The following is a 19434-nucleotide window of genomic DNA, read 5'->3' on the forward strand; positions in this document are numbered from 1 at the left end:
GAAGGCAACTTTGTTTACAGGTCAGTGAGCAAGCAGAATCAGAATCAGATTTCCCATTGAAGAAAACAATAAAATTGGGAGGACTGGGAGGCCACTGAATTTACTGTTATGTTACCGAAACCACTTTGTGATGACAGACTGTCATCTGTGGCAATGAGGTGAAGCTCAACAGAATAATCGGAAAGGCTGTGGCCTTCAAACTGTGACTGACTGATGTTGAGGGGCCCAAAATGTAATGAAAACATTCCTCACATTGTAGGACCACCATTTCATTGTCATTTCAGCTTCTGTCACTGTGTGCGACCATGAAGCAACAATCCCCTGCTCCACCTCAAACACCAACTTCTCTGGTCTCACCTGGAGATTCAACCAGAGTCAGATGATCGTGACTCAGACCAGAGCTGACGTCCTCTACACAGTCTCAGAGGAGTGGAGGCAGCAGGTGAAGGGTGTGTCAGAGTCAGGCAGTCTCATGCTACAGGACTTATCTTCACATCATGAGGGAACATACGCCTGTGAACTGAGAGATGCTGAGGAGACGCTGATAACCAACACTGTCCTCAGGATAGAGGGAAGGCCAGGTGAGAGTCAAGTCAAGTGAGAAACTGTTATCTGTAATATCTGTGACCTGCAACAATCAAAACAACAAAAACACCATCATGTGAGACAGTTCAAGTCTCTGACTCTTTTTCTCTTTCAGACAATTCAGTCAATGTTGGGGCCGTTATAGCAGGAGTGGTTGCAGCTATAGTTATAGTTATAGTCATTGGCCTGGGGTTGTACTATACATGTAGAAGAAAACAAGGTAACATTTACATTTGTTTACACTTAATAAATTAATTTCCTGTTTGTTGTTTGTATTGATATTCTTTTGTACTCTGAACATCTCACAGGTCAACAGGGATACAACAGGGGTCAGCCAAGTAAGTAGACCTTTAATATTTCAATATTGTTTCAATCTATTTTCTGCTATTGTTCTTAGTTTGCAGTTTCCATAGTCATTTTAAACGGATTATTTAATCAATAGATCAAATAATTTCCCCTCAGTTGAAATCCAGTCTGTATTAAACTGTTCCATATAATACAGTAAGATAATATTCTAGCGATAATACAATATAAGACATTTGATGCTGAATTTAATTTAATTTTGTTTGCAGTTAACGCCAGCCTCTGAATCCAGCAGGTACAATAATATTTTGTCCTGTTGCATTTAATTTCCACACTCACAGGTTATAATTTATTTTAAAAACCCATGTTATTATTTATTTCATTAACAAATCAATTAAACTAAACCCCTTCAGTTGAAATCTAGTTTGTATTGAACTACTGTTTCACATATAAGATGAAATATTAAAACTGAAGAAGCAGAATCACTGTATTGGTTTGTTATATGCAGAAGTTAAAAGAATGAATAAGGGATTGTTTTCATTTTAACTTAATATACAGCTGATGCTGAATGTTATTTCATTTTGTTTGCAGTGGAGCAGAGCTTCAACCTATGAATGCAGAACTTAATTGATGCATTCATGTGAGGAGTTACAGCTTCCCTACCACTACTACTCCAGACCATTATTGGACACACTGAAGAAGAAAAATCCAACATAGTATATTTCTAAGACAGGAGAACGGGGGCAGCTCTATAACAAAGATTAGTCATTCATCACCCAGTTTTGCTTTAGGCTGCCTATTCTTTGTTATGTTTCTTAATGGTGCCAACAAATGTTTAAACCACATTGTTTTATTCATTATTTATTTAGTCGTAGATGTTTACATTAATTTGTGTGTATGCTTACTGTTAAATGTTTTGTTTTTCTGTAAAGCGCATTGAGTTGCCCCTTGGTATGAAATGCACTAGCCTATATAAATAAAGCTGCCTTGCCTTGCCTATGTTACATATAGCAGAAATTGTGTTTTGGATTTTGACAGTAAAGCATTGTATAGTGAATGTTTTTGGCAGTAGTCACTTGTTTCTCAGTGTCACTGTGGGGTTGCCAGGTCGGTTCATAGTGACTGAGGCTAAGTAGCATTGTGTTTCAGTTTACAGTTTGATGTCTGTGTCATGTTTTTATTTATTTACTCATGTATTTATGACTGTGTGCGTAACCTGCGTTTTTATCCTTTCCTTTGTTCATTTCAAATGCTGTTCCTTGTTCTGTTTTACATTTCATGAAGAAGCTGTCAGGTACAATTTTGCATCTACACTCTATTTTGCACTGAAGTTTTGTGAAAGCTGACTATGTTTGTTCTACAAGTGTGAATGTATAGCCTACATTATTCTACACATTTCCACAATGTGTCACAACAGGTGTTCCAATCGTGAAAAAACACTACTGAAATAAATAAATTATTTCAACAAAACAAAACATGTGGTCCTGTCCTATACCTTGAACATAATTTTAGTCACAGACACAACACCAATCTTTTTTTTTTTTTCCCAATTATTGGTATTTTAACTGCAACTGTTTTAAGTGCGTTTTCAGCATCCAATCAGCAGATGGCGCTGTAAAGTCACTATAGTGATTCAATTAAATACACTGAGAACCGAGTGTGAATTATTTGGCCATTTTAATGCAGACATTAATGAGCAGTCTGAATCTCAGTCTGCCTGATATTGAGACAGACATGCCTTTACATTAACAGGTGATGTGTAGTTTTATTTCTGCAAGGTTTTCAATATTTCAACACACTTCAATTAAACTTACATATTGACAATGAACAATAAAATTGCAATATGTCATGTGACAAAATCTGTGACTGCACCAAAAATGGAAAAACACACATTTGGATATATACTGTAGTTATATAACAAAGTCTCTGTAAAAAAAAAAAAAAAAATCAATCAATCACTGTCTTTAACAACAGTTGCCAGAGTGGCCAGGGTACTGCTGGGGTCCAGTATCCTCACCAAGGGTACATTCACACCTGTTTCCTGGAAGATCTTGTTCTGAAGAGTCATGGCCAACATTGAGTCAATACCCAGCTCACACAGAGCAGAGTCGTCATCCAGTTCATCTAAACTAATGTTGCTTATGTCACTGACAATTATTTTCACACTTTCAAGTGTGGAAAGCAAATTCTGAACTCTGGGGTTATTACTATTATCCATGTCCTCCTTTGACTCCATTTCCATTAAAGCTGACAGTCGTTCTTTCAGAGATGCATTTTGTGAGAGAACATGAATGCGGAGATTTTTGAAGTTGAACTTGCATATGACTTGTTGTGGTCTGTTCATCAAAAGACACTTTTCGAGTGCCTCGTGGACCTCACATACATCCATTATCCCCATGCCCTTTGCCTCCAAGAACTTCTGGAAATGATCTTTGTTCAACAGGAGACCAAGGTTCAAAGGACCCCAGTTGATGGACTGTCCAGCCAGACCGAGGTTTCTCCGATAATGACAGAACATGTCAAGGAAAGAATTGGCAGCAGCGTAGTTGCACTGTGAAGCGTTGCCAATGAATGAAGAGATCGACGAGTAGCACACAAAGTAATCAAGTTTGTTGTGAAGCGTTGCTGAGTGAAGATTCAGAGCCCCGCTCACTTTAGGCTGCAGCACCTTTCGGAAGAGCGACTCATCAAGGTTTCCAATGAGAGCATCATGTAACACTGCAGCGCTGTGGAACACTCCTCTGATGGGACAAGAAGAGAATCTTTGTTCAATCGTTGAGATTGCATCTATCACCTGCGTCAACACGGAAACATCACATTGGACATGTATGATATTAACTCCATATCTTTTCTGAAGGAGTTCCATTTGAAACTGCATTTCAGTTGTCGGAGTACTTCTGGACAGAGTTGCAATACAGCCTCCACCATTAATGGCGATGAACTTTACTGTCTCGAATCCCAAACCAGAAAGGCCCCCAGTCACAATATAAACACAGCTTTGTTTAAAAAGTGGCCCAGGCCTGATGAACAGAGGGATATCAGATGCTGGACTGTCAGATTCCCCATTAGCTAAAACCACTTGCCGCACTGCTGTTGTGGTGAAGTAAGACTCAAAATCTGCATCACTCTGCTGCTGCTCTTTCCTGCTTAATAACTGAATTATCTCTTTTTTCAAAGGTAGGGATTCTGAATCAAAACCTAATGACACTAACCAGTTAGAGATATTCCTGCTCTGCACCTGCAGGTTGGCTCTCTGGAGAACATCAGCCACATCAAGTTTATGGACATGCACATCCTCACTTTTTGATGCAAACATGTTTGCTGAGTGTGAGGATGTCATGTGGCTACTGCACATGAAAACAACATGTCTGTGAAGGCCACCAGAAGTGTTTTGTATCTCTTGCCAAGAGTGATCAATTGGGGGTAGAAAAACAAATGCATAACTCTGATCAAAATCTGGAGGCGCTCCTCTGGGATGTGGCCTAGATGAAACGTTCCAGCCTGACCTGTTTGCTGTCAGAGCTAAAACCTTCATCAGAGCTGAAGCAGAGTCAGAGGAGACAATGGTCAGCTTTCTTTGCTTCTGCCTCACCATCGGCAGCATCCTCTGAAGAATCTCCCAGGCCAATACGAAGTAAGACACACATGGAGTCTCTGTCAGAAATGGGAGCCTCTTTGTACTGTAGCACACAGCTTCAGGTATCCTAACCTTCCCTGTAGCAGGAACAGGATAACATGAAGCAACCCTGTCTCCTGCTTTTAAACTACAAACATCTTTCCCAACAGCTGTGACAATGCCACTAAAATCTAAAAGCAGAAGCTTGTGGTTCTGGAATGTGTGCTGATTCCAGTACATTGTGTTGCAGAACTCCAAATGTGAGGTGCTGACTGGAAAGTAATCAGAGGAGTGCACACATACATTGGTTAGCTGAATTTCGACCGACTTCTCCTCAATAGGATTTACATTTGTGCTGTGGGGGACTGCAGACAAGTGAGCCACTCTGTATGGATCAGTTGTCTGTAGAAGGAAGTTGCTCAGACACATTGGCTGCACATCACTTTCACGTAAAGCATTGGTCTTCATTGGGGTCCTTGCTATTCTTGTTGCTGATGCCTGCCCTTTGCTGATCACGACTTCTTGTTGTTTGCAAGTGTTGATTACATGGACCAGCATCTGAATGTCTTCACTGGTCACAGAGGCAAGGTCAATCAGCTGAAAAGAGAGACCTGCCATCTCTGCTGCACAAGCCCTTGTCATACCATACAGTGCAAAACTAGCACTGACATGGTCCGCAGTCATTTCTGTCGATCTATAGGTTATGACACGGACAGTGCAAGATCGTCTTGTTTCATTCAAGGCTAACACAACCTGACGATATAGCTCACAGCAAGTTACCAAGTTCTCCAATATCTGCTCAGATGATAAGTGACTGAGGTTCTCTACTCCCCAGATGAAGAGAACATTTTCCAAATCAGCAATAGCGTCAACTGAGTGAATCACTAAATCTCGAAGCTGGTTGGACTTCCAATGATCTCTGCTCTCCACAACGACTGACTCTGGGTGCAAGTATGGGCTAAATCTCCTGGTAATACACATTTTGTCTTCAAAAACGATTGCCCTTATTTTGCCAATTTTCAAGTGTTTCTTGTCACAAATTGAAATTTTTTCATTGTGAAAGAATAGCGACTGAGGGTTTGACCAACTGCCCAAAAATGAGATCCTCACTCCTTTGAGTTCCACTAGCACTTTCCCTTCTGTGGTAGAAAAGCAACCACAAACTTCAAGGAAGTCTGGGGACTGTTGAGTTGCCCGTAAATACATGACCATTTTCTCTTGTAATGGTCCTGAAATGGCAACACACCTTATAGCTGAGGGGAATCCCTGCTTGCCCGTTAGCTGTCCAGTAGCCACCACCGCAGTCATTTGCAGGAAATAGTCTAACAACACTGGGTGGATGAAGTAGTCATGAAGATGTTTTAGAAGTTCTCTGGGGACTTGAATTTTTGTCAGAGCTTCCTTGAATTCATCTCCAAAATGGACATCATCCAGTTGCTTGAAGACAGAGCCATACTCAAATCCTGCTCGAGAAAGGATCGAATAAATCTCTTTTCTCCCCATAACCAATTTGCATCTCTGAGAGATTGTGATGAGACAAATTGTCGCTTCCTCTAATAGTGGTTGGCCATCTGTGGTCTTGTACGTACCAACGGCAAGTGTTGTAGCAGATGACTGTATTTTAAAAGAGCCGTCCTTCTCTGCATGCTCAAGTACAACCTTCAATTGATGACAGTTTGTGCTGAGAGTAAAGAGGTTGTCAAATCTAACAGTGAGCTGGAGCAGAGAAACAGGTTTCTTTGGTATTAAGCTAACCATCACAGAAGCAAAAGCTAGTTCTACATACAACGCACCTGGCACAATAGGAACACCATTGTGTTTATGTTCCCAAAGATAAGGTGCAGTCTGTAGTGAAAGGTTGCAGGTATACTCTTTGTTGTTTAGTTTTGTTTGGGTGATGAGCAGATGGGGAGAAAAGGCAGGTACTAACTCATTACCCTTCCTCACTTCTTCAAAATTCAGTTGTTTCTTGGAGTGGTCAAACTGATAGATTGGAAGAGCTGTGGGCAATGTCTCATGGCCCTTGTAGAGTTGATGCCAGTCCACATTTATCCCTACTTCAAATAGTTTTGCCAGGGTAGACCAGATTGATTCATTATCCTTCTCTGGCTGGACAGAGGGAAGAACTATGGTGTTATTTCCTAGAGTCTCATGAATGTTCCTTTGGAGGGCCTTACGAGGCCCAATCTCCACAAAGACTACATTTCTCCCAGACTGCTCATCTCTGGTGGCAACCCGCAGTGTTTTTTCAAACAAAACGGGCTCTCGGATGTTCTTTGCCCAGTACCTGCCAGTGTGGAAGTCACCATCTGAATACCAGTCTGCAGTCACTGTCGAAAGAAGTTTGCAGGTCAAGTTGTTTGCATCTAAAATATCTATACTTCTCTCAATGTTCTCCAATATAGAATCCATCATATGGCTATGGTATGCTGCAGGAACATCCAAGATATGGAGGAAGATGTTTCTATCTTTAAAAAGAATCTTCAGCTCTTCGTGAAGGACATTTATAGCATTTGAATCCCCTGACAGCGTGCAGGACTGAGGGCTATTGAAAGCTGCAACACAGATTTTGCCACTGAAGTCTTTAAGGATTTCTAAGACCTTTTCTACAGCCACATTACTCACCACAAGCATCTTCCCACCTATGACCCTGCTCTGAAGAGTACTGCGATGGTACAACACTTTAACAGCATCTTTAAGAGAGAGGAGGCCAGAACAGTGAGCAGCGGCAACCTCACCTACAGAGTGTCCAAGTACAACATCGGGTTTGACACCCCAATGCTTAAGGAGAGCGGCGATTCCCACCTGAATCGCAAAAAGTATTGGCTGAACAATATTTGGCTTGGTGAAATCATCATTACTATAGTCATCATCTGCAAGCCATTGACTAATGCTGGTACTTTTATAACACCGGAAGAGATTCTCAACTTCTCTAACCTTATCTTTAAAAACAGGAGCCTCTCTCAGGAGCTGCTTGCACATGTCTTTGTAAGCAAGTCCATTCCCACAAAACACAAACACCACCCGGCTGTCTGACTTTGTCGATGCAACCTTTGTTTTCAAAGCAGATCTCAGATTATTCTGTAAATCTGACAAGGAAGTTGTTAGGAAGGCCTTCCTATATTTGTGTCTGTGATGACTCCTTCCACATGCTGAGGTGTATGACAAAGCCTGTAAGTCAGCTGCTTGACTGCTGCAAAGCCTTTGTTGGATGTCAGTCATGGATAGGATCAATGACTTCTCAGAAGCTGCAGATACAACAAAGAGTTTTGGACAGCCTTTTGGGACCTCTTTGGGAACAGAGGTCTTTCTATATTCTCTGATAATCACATGTGCATTCGTGCCTCCAAACCCAAAGCTGTTAATCCCAGCCACTCTCTGTACTGATTTATTTGTCTTCCATCTTTCAGCTTTGGTCGGAATATTTAGATTAAGAGCTTTCATGTCCACATTTGCATTATCTTCAGAGAAGAAAACAGAGGGAACAATGGTTTCATGTTTCATCATAAGGAGAACCTTAATGAGTCCAGCCACCCCAGCTGCGGATTCTGTATGTCCAATGTTACCCTTCACTGAGCCAATCAGCAGTGTCTCTGAACAAGGAGATCTGGCTTTAGCGATGACGTTAGAGATGCTTCTTGCCTCCGTTGGGTCTCCGACTGGGGTTCCAGTCCCATGTGCCTCTATGTACTGAACATCTGCAAGGTCAGACTCTGAGTAGATTCTTCGCAGCAGCTCCTCCTGTTGTGCCATGGAGGGTTTGGTGATTGGTGTGACCGAGCGCCCATCTTGGTTGACGGCTGTTTTACTGATGACACTCCATATATTGTTGCAGTCTTTTACAGCCTGTACATAGAACGTCAAACCGTTAGAATATAAATTGACCTCTACCTGACATGTAATGACTGTAAAGAACAAAATAAACACAGAAATTGATCTTACTTTTTTCAGAGACTTCAGGAGAACCATGCCACAGCCCTCTCCTCTGCCATAGCCGTCCGCTGTCTTGGAGAAAGGTTTGCTGGTCCCCTCAGGTGAGATCATCTTGGCCTTGCTGAGAGCAACAAACACTCTTGGCTCTATGATACAGCTGACACCTCCACATAAAGCCATCTCACAGTCTCCTAGATGAAAAAGAGAATAAGATTAAGTAAGAACATGCCTTGATAAACTCAGAGTTAGACTCTGGTGGGCACTAGTGAACCATACCTTGCTTTAAAGCCTGACAGGCTAAATGTAGAGCCACCAAAGATGAGGAACAGGCACTGTCAATGGCAAAGGAAGGGCCAGTGAGATTAAAGGTGAAGGAAATTCTGTTGGCAGCTACACTCATGGCTGTCCCAGTGCCATCGTAGTGGGTTATTGTAGTGGGGCTGTTACTTCTGAGCATCTCATAATCTCTGTTCATAAGACCTGCAACATCAAAGTAGAGAGGGTTAAACTTGTGCATTATCAAAGTGTGAAAACGTTTGAATGCATTATTGACCAATAGTGGTGGTCACCTATGTAAACTCCAGTTCTGCTCCCACTGATGCTTTCCATGGCCATTCCTGCATCCTCTAATGCCCTGTATGTGCAATGAAGGAGGAGTTTCTGCTGAGGGTCCATGGAATCAGCTTCTGCTTCACTGATGCCAAAGAACTTGTGATCAAAGTCATTAAACCTGAAATGACATACAATAGCAGATATTTTCAAATTCCCCAAATTCCTATGAGAAGGATTAATGTTTAGTCTGCTATGAACACAAAGCCTACCCTTCTATAAGAGCTGCGCTGGTTGTTTGTGTCTTTCCTGGTTTGCTTTCATCAGCATCATACCAAAAATTGGTGTTGAACCTTTCAGCTGGAATGTCAACCACGCAGTTTTTTCCTTCCAGCAGCACTTTCCAAAAATTGTCGAGCCCCTCACCTGAGAGAAAATAAATTACAAGATAATTTACCTTGAGTGAAGACGGGTGGGGAAACACCAATCATCCTTGCAATAACATCATAGTTAACTCATACCCCCAGGGAAATTGCATCCAATTCCAATGACAGCGATGTCGTCCTCTGGGTCATCCATGGTTACTTTGAAATATCAGTGAAGATGTCCTTGTTTTATTGCAAAAGCCAAATTGAAATTTCCAGCCTCTCCATGGTGCTGCTCAGTCTTCAGCTGTGGTTGTCTTTGGTCAGAACTAGAGCTGCTGTGCCCTTTATAAAGTGTCAGGTGTCTGAAAAAGGGCAATGAGCAAGACTCAACAATACTCTGACTTGTTGCATCTCAGATGGCTTCATCTGGAACTAATTGCAGGTTAGGAGCATCAAAAGGCAGAAGTAAATAAGCTCTTGTTCTTTGCAGTTTGACAAAGTAACACTGTGTTTACCCAGAATCTCCCAGTCACTGAAAGCCCTCCAACTGCAACGTGTGGCCTTGTCCCAACAAGAGGGATTTACTTCATCCTGTAGATGTTCCTAAAAGTAACACCATTGAAGTAGACCTAACTACACTTCTTTTTGACAAGCAAATCTGATAACCACAGACTTTGTACAGATGGTGGCAACTTCAGTTTTGCTTGTCTGCAGGCACAGGTTTTCAACAAAGTTATGAAGAACCGATCAATGGCATAAAGCAGAGGGGCAAAGCAACAGGCTTGTAAATATAATGGAGTTCTTAACAGCTAAAGACCCAGGGTTTCTGCAAAGAAACAAACCTGAAAAAATAAACTATATATATATATAATGGAATTCATCAGATGGCCAAAAACCTCACTTCAAATAAATACTAAGTATTGCTCTCTTGGTATTCTGAATTAAAAAACTCAGTTAACACAAATGAAATGTAAGTCTTCTGGAACACAATCATAAGGAGGAGTAACCTTTATTTGAGCTTCACCAAGGCCTTTGTCTAAAGAACAAACAGAAGCACAAAGCCAAACTTTTTACTCTCTTACAGTATATACACATTTCCCCTTATTCATCATTCACAGGTGATCTTAGAATAGGACATGAGGGCCTATCGCTAATTTCAGAAAAAGAGGACACACCTTTGGGCACTTAAATAAATAAGAACATAGATAGCATATGATAAATGTAACTGAATTTCGAGAAGAAAACTCTAATATATGAAGTGTTCAACAATTACAGCTTTATCACCTGTACCTTGCTACAGCCAAATGGTACATTCCAAGTTGAGGTACTTTAAGGTCCTATGGTGTTCACCAGTCTGTACAAATTTAAAATGAGACATAAGAGACAAAACAGAAATGTCTATGTTTCATCCTAATTGATCACAATCCATGTCCAATTGATTTGTCAAGCTTTGATACTAAATATGACTCTGATGTATAAAACTACTTCAGAAATCGACTGTAAAGGACGACAAGCCCTTAATGAAACCTCAAATGTCTGTGAATTTCATGTACTTATTTTCAACCAATGTAAGTGTGAGGTGCATTAAAAACCAAATGTCACTGTTGAAATTGTCAAACACATGATAACAATTACTAAGATAAAAAATAACATGGGTGAAACGATCATTTCTGTGTCATCTTCACGCTGAGAATAAGAGGGATACAAACAAATGAAATACAAGGCCTCCAAAGGCCTGTGCCTGATTGCACAGATTCATATATACATGTTACAAGAGTCTAAAATGTCTACTGAGGTATCTAGTGGTCCAGTGATTTGCCCTCCAGCACCAACTGGATCTCTTTGGCATCCAGAGTTTCATATCTCAGCAGGGCATCGGCAAGCTTCTTGTGCTCCTTACTGTAGGTTTTTAGGATGCTTTTTGCACGATCGTATGAGTCCTGGTGGACAGACGAGAAAAAATTAAGAATCAAAAACTCATGTTAGAAATGATCAGTTCTAATATATCTGTAAATCAAAAACAAGTTGAGAGCGTTGTGGGGGAGCTCACCTTCAGTAAAACTCTCACTTCCTGTTCGATGGCGGCTTGTGTCTCGGGGCTCTGCTTGGTTACGTCGCCATAGGTCATGACACCAAGCTGCAACAAAACATGAATAAAATCCTCATGTTAAATCTACAATCTAACTTCCTGTGCAGTACTCAATTACTGTAACTGAGCAGTGAGAGTCTTGTTACAGAACGGATGTAGGAGAACCGCAGATTTTGATTCTAACTCAGCAATAAATCAATATCCCACTCTCTGGTGGGCCACTTGCTAAAAGTAAGTAAACTACAACATTGTCATCAACCTCAAAGATGAGTTCAGAACATTCAGATGTGTTGGATATACAGTAAATAAAGATCTAGTGAGTAAAGGCTGAACGTTTATCTGCATTCATAAACTTACAGACTGAACCTTGCAGTGATGAGGGATAATAAATGCAGTAAAACAGCATTGTAAGTGAAAGTATCTGTCAACAAATGTTCAGTCATCAGCCACATAAGTTTCAAATTTACCTTGTCACTCATTCCGAACCTGGTCACCATCATTTTTGCTATTTTGGTTGCACCATCGAAGTCACTGGAGGCTCCTAAAATGAACAATTACAAGAGGATTGATGCTATTACTGAACATGTTTTCAGACATGTGCTGAAATATCTTGCAGGAGTAGAGCAGTACTGCCATAAAATAGCTTTGCACATCATTAATTCTGTAAAAAATGTCAAAAGTGATGTATTTATTCTCAGGACACCACTTTGTCCAATAAAGAGAGAACCTTTTAAACAATATACAATATAAATGATGTGTTTTATCTGTTACAGCATTCCTGTTGCTCCTACCACAGCAGGACTGACACAGATCCGTCAACTAAATCAAATCCTCTTAATCTCGCACCAGTGGTTATGTAGTCATCTCCGAAGATGAGCTCTTCTGCTACACGGCCGCCCATACTGACATCCATCTGAGCCAGCAGCTGGGCTCTTGTTTCACTCCAGCGGTCGTTCTCTGGGAGCATGGACACCTGCAGGACAGACACATGGAGAACACACATTTATTTCAGGACATAAAAAGTAGCAGTAAGCGTGAGTGGATAAGTTGGTTAAGGACAAAAATGCTCACATGGCCTAGAGTTGGTCCCCTGGGCATGATGGTGGCCTTATTGATGGGCATTGCGTCTTTGGTGTAGTAGGCTACGATGGCATGACCGGACTCGTGGTATGCGGTGATGGTCTTATTCTTCTTGTCGATTACCACGCTCTTTCTCTCAGGGCCTGGTACAAAAAGGACACAATAAGAAGGATTATCACTGATTAAAAGTTTTTTTTTTCCACTTTGCCTCCAGTCATCCCTCTTTGACATTCTTCCTGACTCTTAACTAGAGTGTGTCCAGGTAATCCGCTCATGTGATGTGATGTAAGGGCTGTGGAGCAGATCTGAACACTGTGTGTACTCACCCATGAGGATCTTATCCTTGGCGAACTCCAGATCCTTCATTGTCACCATTTCTTTCTCGTCTACGGCCGCCTTCAGGGCTGCCTGGTTGACCAGGTTCTCGAGCTCTGCACCAGAGAAGCCCACGGTGCCCCGGGCAATAATCTCTGCTTCCACGGCTGTAAAACAACACACACAATAGAAAATGCCTCCTTTATGAAGGTGATCACGAAAGACAATGATGTCCTTCAGAAAACAGGCAAACAAAGATATTCTCTTTACTTTGGATGCCAACAGGTTTCAGTTGATAAGGAGATCATGGTTTTGTCATTAACTCTTTCGCGACCACACTAATTCCTCAGCACATCCGCTCAGGACCACGTTTTTGGCTATTTGTTTACCTTTTATCTCACGTCGAACCGAACTCTGTACATCACCTAAAAACAAACGGTCTTCACGTGGTTGAAGAGTGACTTTACAACGTGCTCCTCGAAAAAACGGCGAGTTTTTCTGCCGTTTCGTTCGTGAGTACGAAGTAGAAGAAGAGAGCTGGGTTTCTCCAAAAACGGAGCTCCCGCTCTAGTTTCAGAGAAAAACGCACTTTTGTGTCAAGTGGCAATCTGCTCATTTTACCGGTAATCTGCAGTGTGGCATGTCTCCCAAATCATTTCTACGGCTAAATAAATATATTTGTAGGCAAATCTGGGGGGTGTGGCAGCTTGGAGAGCAGCGGTGCAGCGGTGTGGGTCTCTGGCCGCAGCGGAGCAGCTCCGTGACACTGCTGTGTGACTGGCCGCCGGTGAGTGCTCTGGGGCGGGGGCAGCCGGTCACAGCCCCCGCTGCAGAGCGCCCGCTCCGCTGCACCGTGAAAACAGCAGAGATAACCGGCTTTCAGATCCGAGTCTCCAAACCAGAAACGTTTGTAACAGCACCGGAAAAACTCGCCAGATTTGTCGTCGGTCGCTTTTGTCAAAAGAGGGTTTGGAAAGTCGCCAGATTCAGCGAGAAAGGCGCAACACTGTAGCCGACAGCCGCACAGCGCTGCACGCTGTCCCCAGAGCAGCATTCAAGGAGAACGATTACTCAAACAAAACCAAGATCACACAGTTTATAAAAAACATTATGTTTTGATTTTAGTTTAAAACAGTTTTACATATCAGAGGACTACCATATTCACACACAGGGTACCTCAGAGTGTCTATTATCGTAATCTGTAAAAAAAAAAACGGTTTTGACGAGTTTACTCGTCAATGGTCGTGAACGTTCGGCAGGCTGTGACGAGTTTACTCGTCAATGGTCGCGAAAGAGTTAACATCACATGATGGTCAATTCAAAATTGTTTTTGAATGTTAAAGTGTGACAAATCCGAGTGCAGTAAGAAGTGTATTTGTGAGTCTCTAAGATACCTACCAGGGTCCACTTTAATCTTGGAGAGGTACCAGTTCAGAATTTCAGTGCGTCCCTTCACATCGGGGCGAGGTACCGTCACCTGCATGTCAAACCTCCCAGGCCTTATCAGAGCGCTGAAAAGTAGAGTAATAATTTAATTGTAATAATTAAAACTCACAGTGCATACATTCTTTCATTCTGCTAAATGCCGAACTTTACTGTGTCAAACCCCAAAGGCACGAGAAACTACTGGGATGCCATACACCTGGTCTTTAAATATCTCATACTTACACAATATCTGAGTAATTCATTTCAAACATTTAAGTCAGAAAAATACACTTTAATATACATGAAGGTAGGTATAAGGTCAAAAGGATCTGTAAGAGTACAAAGGTTACAATGTAGGTAACAAAAGACTGTTCACTAGATGTGCATACTGTACAGACTGACATTTCAGTTTGACCAGGCTTGTTCTAGTTATTTAACGGGTTATTCTACTTAAAAGGGCAAATGAAAACATTTAAAATATAAAATGAACTTGAATGAAAACGTACTTATCCAGAGCCTCAGCAAAGTTTGTAGCACCAATGACAATGACTCCTTCATTTGGTTTGAATCTGGAAAATATCAAGACACAGAGAGTAAGGATATCTCAGTTCCCATGAGAACAAAATATTCACTCTCTGCAGTTTAAGAATGTGCAGTGAAACCGACCCGTCCATTTCAGCCAGCAGCTGGTTGATGGTTTGTCTGGAGTAAGGATGCATAGGAGACTCAACCCTCTTCCCTCCGACGCTGTCCAGCTCGTCGATGAAGATGACACAGGGGGCGTTGGCCTTTGCCTCCTCTGCAAACACGAAGCAGACAGAAGTTGTAGTTGCAGTTGTGTATGTGTTACATCCTCAACCGGTGCCTCATACTTTCTCTCATCCAGCAAACTTACTGAAAAGGTTCCTGATGCGACCTGCACCCACACCCACAAACATCTCATCAAACTCTGATCCGGAGGCGTAGTAGAAAGGCACGTCGGCCTCTCCAGCCACAGCTCGTGCTAACAGAGTCTTTCCCGTGCCTGGTGGACCAACGAGGAGGATCCCTGAGAAGATTAGAGATGAAACGGGTTCAACTTGATGAACATATTAAAATCTATAGGAGGGAATTATTTGGCAAATGTATGAATTGTTATTTTCTCTGACAAGTTCAGTTATCATACCTTTAGGCAACTTTCCACCTAGAACGGTAAACTTCTGTGGGTTCTTGAGAAACTCGACAACATCTTGCAATTCATTTTTCGCCTCCTCCACTCCTTTGACGTGCTCAAATGTCACATTCTTCATCTGGACGGGGTCGACTGCTGAGTCCAGGCCAGATGTGGTGCGGAACCTCACTGTGGAATGCCATAACAGCTGGGTCAGTATGACAGATCCAGAAAGGCATCCCATTTCTTTAAAATGTGTCACAACGCTGATGGCGACACACGTGTTAATATATATGATCATAACTTGTGGTGCTTTTCCACATTTAATCAGCTGTTCCATTTATTAGTAACACTCTACAGTCTACATGCACACCATAGGAGAGATGTGTCCTGTTAACATGATAGTACACATACCAGAAGGATACTGCATATCTACGCTAAAAACTAAATACTAACTTATTTATACCAACTTGAAAACACTAAAAATCCTTCTTCTCTTTGCAATGTGCATGTAGGGCTTTGAGTTGATTTGCAAGCATGGGAAAGAATGAAAACTGACACAAACCAGCATCAGAAAAGGAGCCTTTACCCGAGAGAAACGGGGTTCTCGACAGCCCATAAATACCAACGAGTAAGAGGACCAACAGGATCAGCCTGGTTCTCCTCAGCGAGTCTGTCAAACCAGAGGAGAGAAAAAAAAGTTAGCTATGAGCTATTTCCTCTGTATTCAACTGAATACCAAGGAATTGCTCAATAATATAAACCCTGTTTTCTTTCTGGATGATAACTGTAGTGTCTGATGGCTAAGTGAGTGAGCAACATGCCTTGGGTTTTCTGGGTGAAAGCCTGGGACCTCATGAACCCTTCAGTGAAACCCGTCTTAAAAGCTTCCTGCTGATTCTCTGGAACGTTCTTTTGTTTCACCACTTGGTCCAGCGACTGCACCTCTGGTCCCTTTTCCCTCGTCAGCAACCCCTGTCAGGGAAACGGAGGGACAGCTGGTTGGTAAAGCTTTACATTAATAGAGATATTATTAAACTGCTGGAACATGCTGACCTTCATGAAGGCTGGTGTATAGGATTCAGACTCAACTGGACCGTCATAACCAGACTCCATTCGTCTGGCCTTTCGAAGAGTTTTGAAACCCCGACTCTGGACCCACACTAAACAGGGACACACGTGGGAAACACAAAACATTAAACACTAACATAAAGGGATTAGCTACAAGTGTAATTCCTCCTAGCCAGTAGGTGTTGCACTCACACTCACCTGCTCTCGCTCCAACCTTCAGTTGTACTGGTTGCCAGGTACGCCGGGAGCGGTTAGTGGCTTAAAGCTAAGCTAACGCTAACCGTATTTATTGAGCAGCAGCTCCGGTGTTGACAGTTGACTGGAAACACATCTGAATCATTTCACACTAACTCACCTGCAGACGAACCCAACAAACCCGCAGCATCACGCCTGCACCCGAAACGTTACAGTACCGGCTGACCGTTAGTTAGCATTAGCATTAGCACAATACTATTTTCTCCACTGAGTTATCAGGATCTGGCTCCCCTGAGCTCTGCCTCATGTGACATCAATGTACTAATACTGTTGGCGCAGAGATCATTTCATGTCGACGTTGCCAACCAGATGTAAATATTTATATATTTTGGACCCGTCAAAATGTATAAATCAATTATTTCTATACTACAAAGAAATGTTTTCAGTAAAATTAATACTTTTATTCTGCACCCCTCTAGACGTTCTGTGGATGTATTATATTTGAAAAATTAATTGTTTTGATGAAAAGGTTGTAGCTATAACCTTTAAATGTCAAGCCCTTCCTACACATACAGTAGATAACTCGCACATAATGGGTTAAGTAATCAAATTTCTTACCAGGTAAAAATTGTAGCTCTGAGCAAACTTCTTTTAGAGGACTGTGGTATTGTCTGTGGAATATCGGGGAGCCAAAAACACCCAACCGTCTTTGTGAGAACCCTGTGAGACAAAAAGTACAAATGGTTTGTTTTTTCATTAAATGATATAACAATAAGCACTGGGCTATTTTCTTAGGAAACTCTAAAAGCTGGATAGAGTTTCAGCTCAGATGGCTGAGCTGCTCACCATGCTTGTTGTGAAAGAAGCTGTCTCCTGAAACGTGACTCGTCCTCCATGTCGCAGGAACAGCAAGAGGTTCTTCAGGTTTCGGTGTAGGCAGTAACCTGCTGACCAGCTCATCCAGCTGACTCACCCTGATTTCTGACAGACCAAGGTCCCTGAGACTCACAGTGGGCTATGAAGACAAGACAGCCAATGTGGGTTATTTACACCTTTTATGTGACTTTGGAGTCTTTCAAACACTTTCTAAAGATATAGAAATCAAAATATTTGTTAGAAATATTTCACATTTTCTAGCTGCATCTTTATTCATTGTCACTGTCATTATACAGCAGCCGCTGCTGTATAATGTCAGACAATGAAGTGTGTCATTTTAAAGCATGAATCTTGCCTACATGGTTATCAATGTGTAGCTATTGAAAAATGTGTTTGCAAAGAATATAACAATGTTATGACATTATAATCTTTGCAAACTCAAAAACAATGTTTTTTTTTTTTAATATTCAAAATATATTTTTTTTAATCATCATGTGCTGCATCGCCTAGACATCACTAAAGTGTACCATGCATCCATGGGGTCAAGCTCACCTCTTTGAGGAATGAACTGTGCTCTGGAGTGAAGTCTTTGTTCAGGGTCTGGACTGAAGCTGTGGCTGAGTTCTTCAGAGAGTGGAGGGCATTGATGAGCTGGCTGAGGGGCACTATCATCTGACAGAAAAACAACAACACAGGAGGGTGAAGAACAGCAACACGTGGAGGATGTATAATGTGACATTTGTTATGTATACACTCATTTGAGTTGGTAATAGTAGGCATATTCAAGGTTTGATGAACAGGTGAATCTTCCATGACAGGACTGTTATGTCAGTGTTATTCAGACTGACTCTCCACATTGGCCCACATACGTCAGATGTATGCGAGTTATATAATCTCAACTCTTTGAAGATTAAGTTAACACACTTCAATCAAACTTAGATCCAGCTCTAAAAAGATAGACCCTATGCTTGGGTCATGGTCGAAACAGCATGAACCTTGACGGGGTTATCACACTTGAGTTACCTTATGTGATGTCATTCTGATTATACAGCAACGTCGCTTTGGCTTGTTAATGCTAACATTAGCCGAGCTAAATTCCCATTAACCACAAGATAATACAAAACAAAGAACAATAACCAATGAGGCCAACTTGTCGTAACTGGGTTTAACGTTTTAACTCCCCGGCAACGGTGACAGTTAGACCAAAATACAGATAACACGTCAGAGGAGCACACGTTAGCATTAGCTAGCTAAGTCAAACGAGCTATCCAGTCGGCTTACCTGCTGTGGCTGAAACGATGTCGACAGTGAAAACATTTTCCCCGAGTGATGATTCAAAGTAAAGATTTGGAGGGTGAGCGTCGAGGACAGCCCCTCTATATACCGACAATGTACGAGTCCTCCCTGGAACCGTGCCCTTTTGTTTTCCTTGTTACACAACTTTCAGCAGCTTAGCTAACAACGGCAAATGGATTCTCTCCGGCGTCTGAGGTCAAATGGACTACAAAATGACGTCGACACGGCCACGGCTTGTGTCATTACATCACCCGAGCGACTAAAACTGCGTTAAAAAATAATTTGAAGTTCTCCTAGTGTGTTAGACAAATAAATACATACGTATAGTTCATATTTTCACATTATATTTCTCAAATGTGGAAAAAAACATTTGGACGCTATTACACAATTCCAATATTTACGACAATTGAAGGCTCTGTATTGCCTGACTAAAAATCAGTAATTACAACTAAAAGTGTCGTTAATATAGCGCTATTATTTTGAATAAGATAATACATGATACAAATCAAATAGTAAAATGCACAACTATACCATTATTATAGCACACATTAAAGTTGTGTTCAGCTTTTTGTACAGGCAGGTG

At 41.6% G+C, this 19434-nt stretch overlaps 2 protein-coding genes across 3 annotated transcripts; both read right to left on the reverse strand.

Annotated features, from left to right (window-relative positions):
• Positions 1 to 2839: 2839 nt before the first annotated feature.
• LOC311003525 (phthioceranic/hydroxyphthioceranic acid synthase-like) lies at positions 2840 to 9565 on the reverse strand (the record flags this gene model as incomplete). The annotated part of the gene is made up of 6 exons (XM_083995292.1): positions 2840 to 8350; positions 8447 to 8628; positions 8714 to 8917; positions 9007 to 9167; positions 9259 to 9412; positions 9508 to 9565. The coding sequence occupies 6 exons, from the start codon at positions 9563 to 9565 to the stop codon at positions 2840 to 2842; spliced, it is 6270 nt and encodes a 2089-aa protein (XP_083851418.1).
• An 802-nt stretch (positions 9566 to 10367) lies between these two features.
• Positions 10368 to 19042, reverse strand: LOC311003811 (ATP-dependent zinc metalloprotease YME1L1-like). 2 transcript variants are annotated; one of them, XM_083995682.1, is made up of 18 exons: positions 18837 to 19042; positions 18108 to 18227; positions 17526 to 17694; positions 17298 to 17399; positions 16470 to 16576; positions 16238 to 16388; positions 16003 to 16086; positions 15429 to 15602; positions 15159 to 15311; positions 14930 to 15062; positions 14770 to 14832; positions 14237 to 14349; positions 12850 to 13005; positions 12515 to 12666; positions 12290 to 12416; positions 11911 to 11984; positions 11405 to 11491; positions 10368 to 11294 (listed from the first exon to the last, which is right to left on the reverse strand). In XM_083995682.1, exons 1-18 carry the CDS (start codon positions 18870 to 18872, stop codon positions 11154 to 11156), a joined length of 2142 nt encoding a protein of 713 aa, XP_083851808.1. In that variant the 5' UTR covers positions 18873 to 19042; the 3' UTR covers positions 10368 to 11153. The 2 variants fall into 2 exon arrangements, with proteins under 2 accessions (XP_083851808.1, XP_083851807.1); XM_083995681.1 differs by having other exon boundaries at positions 15979 to 16086.
• Between the last annotated feature and the right edge of the window lie 392 nt (positions 19043 to 19434).

Source organism: Trachurus trachurus (assembly GCF_905171665.1).
Source record: "Trachurus trachurus genome assembly, chromosome: 20".
Taxonomy (NCBI): domain Eukaryota; kingdom Metazoa; phylum Chordata; class Actinopteri; order Carangiformes; family Carangidae; genus Trachurus; species Trachurus trachurus.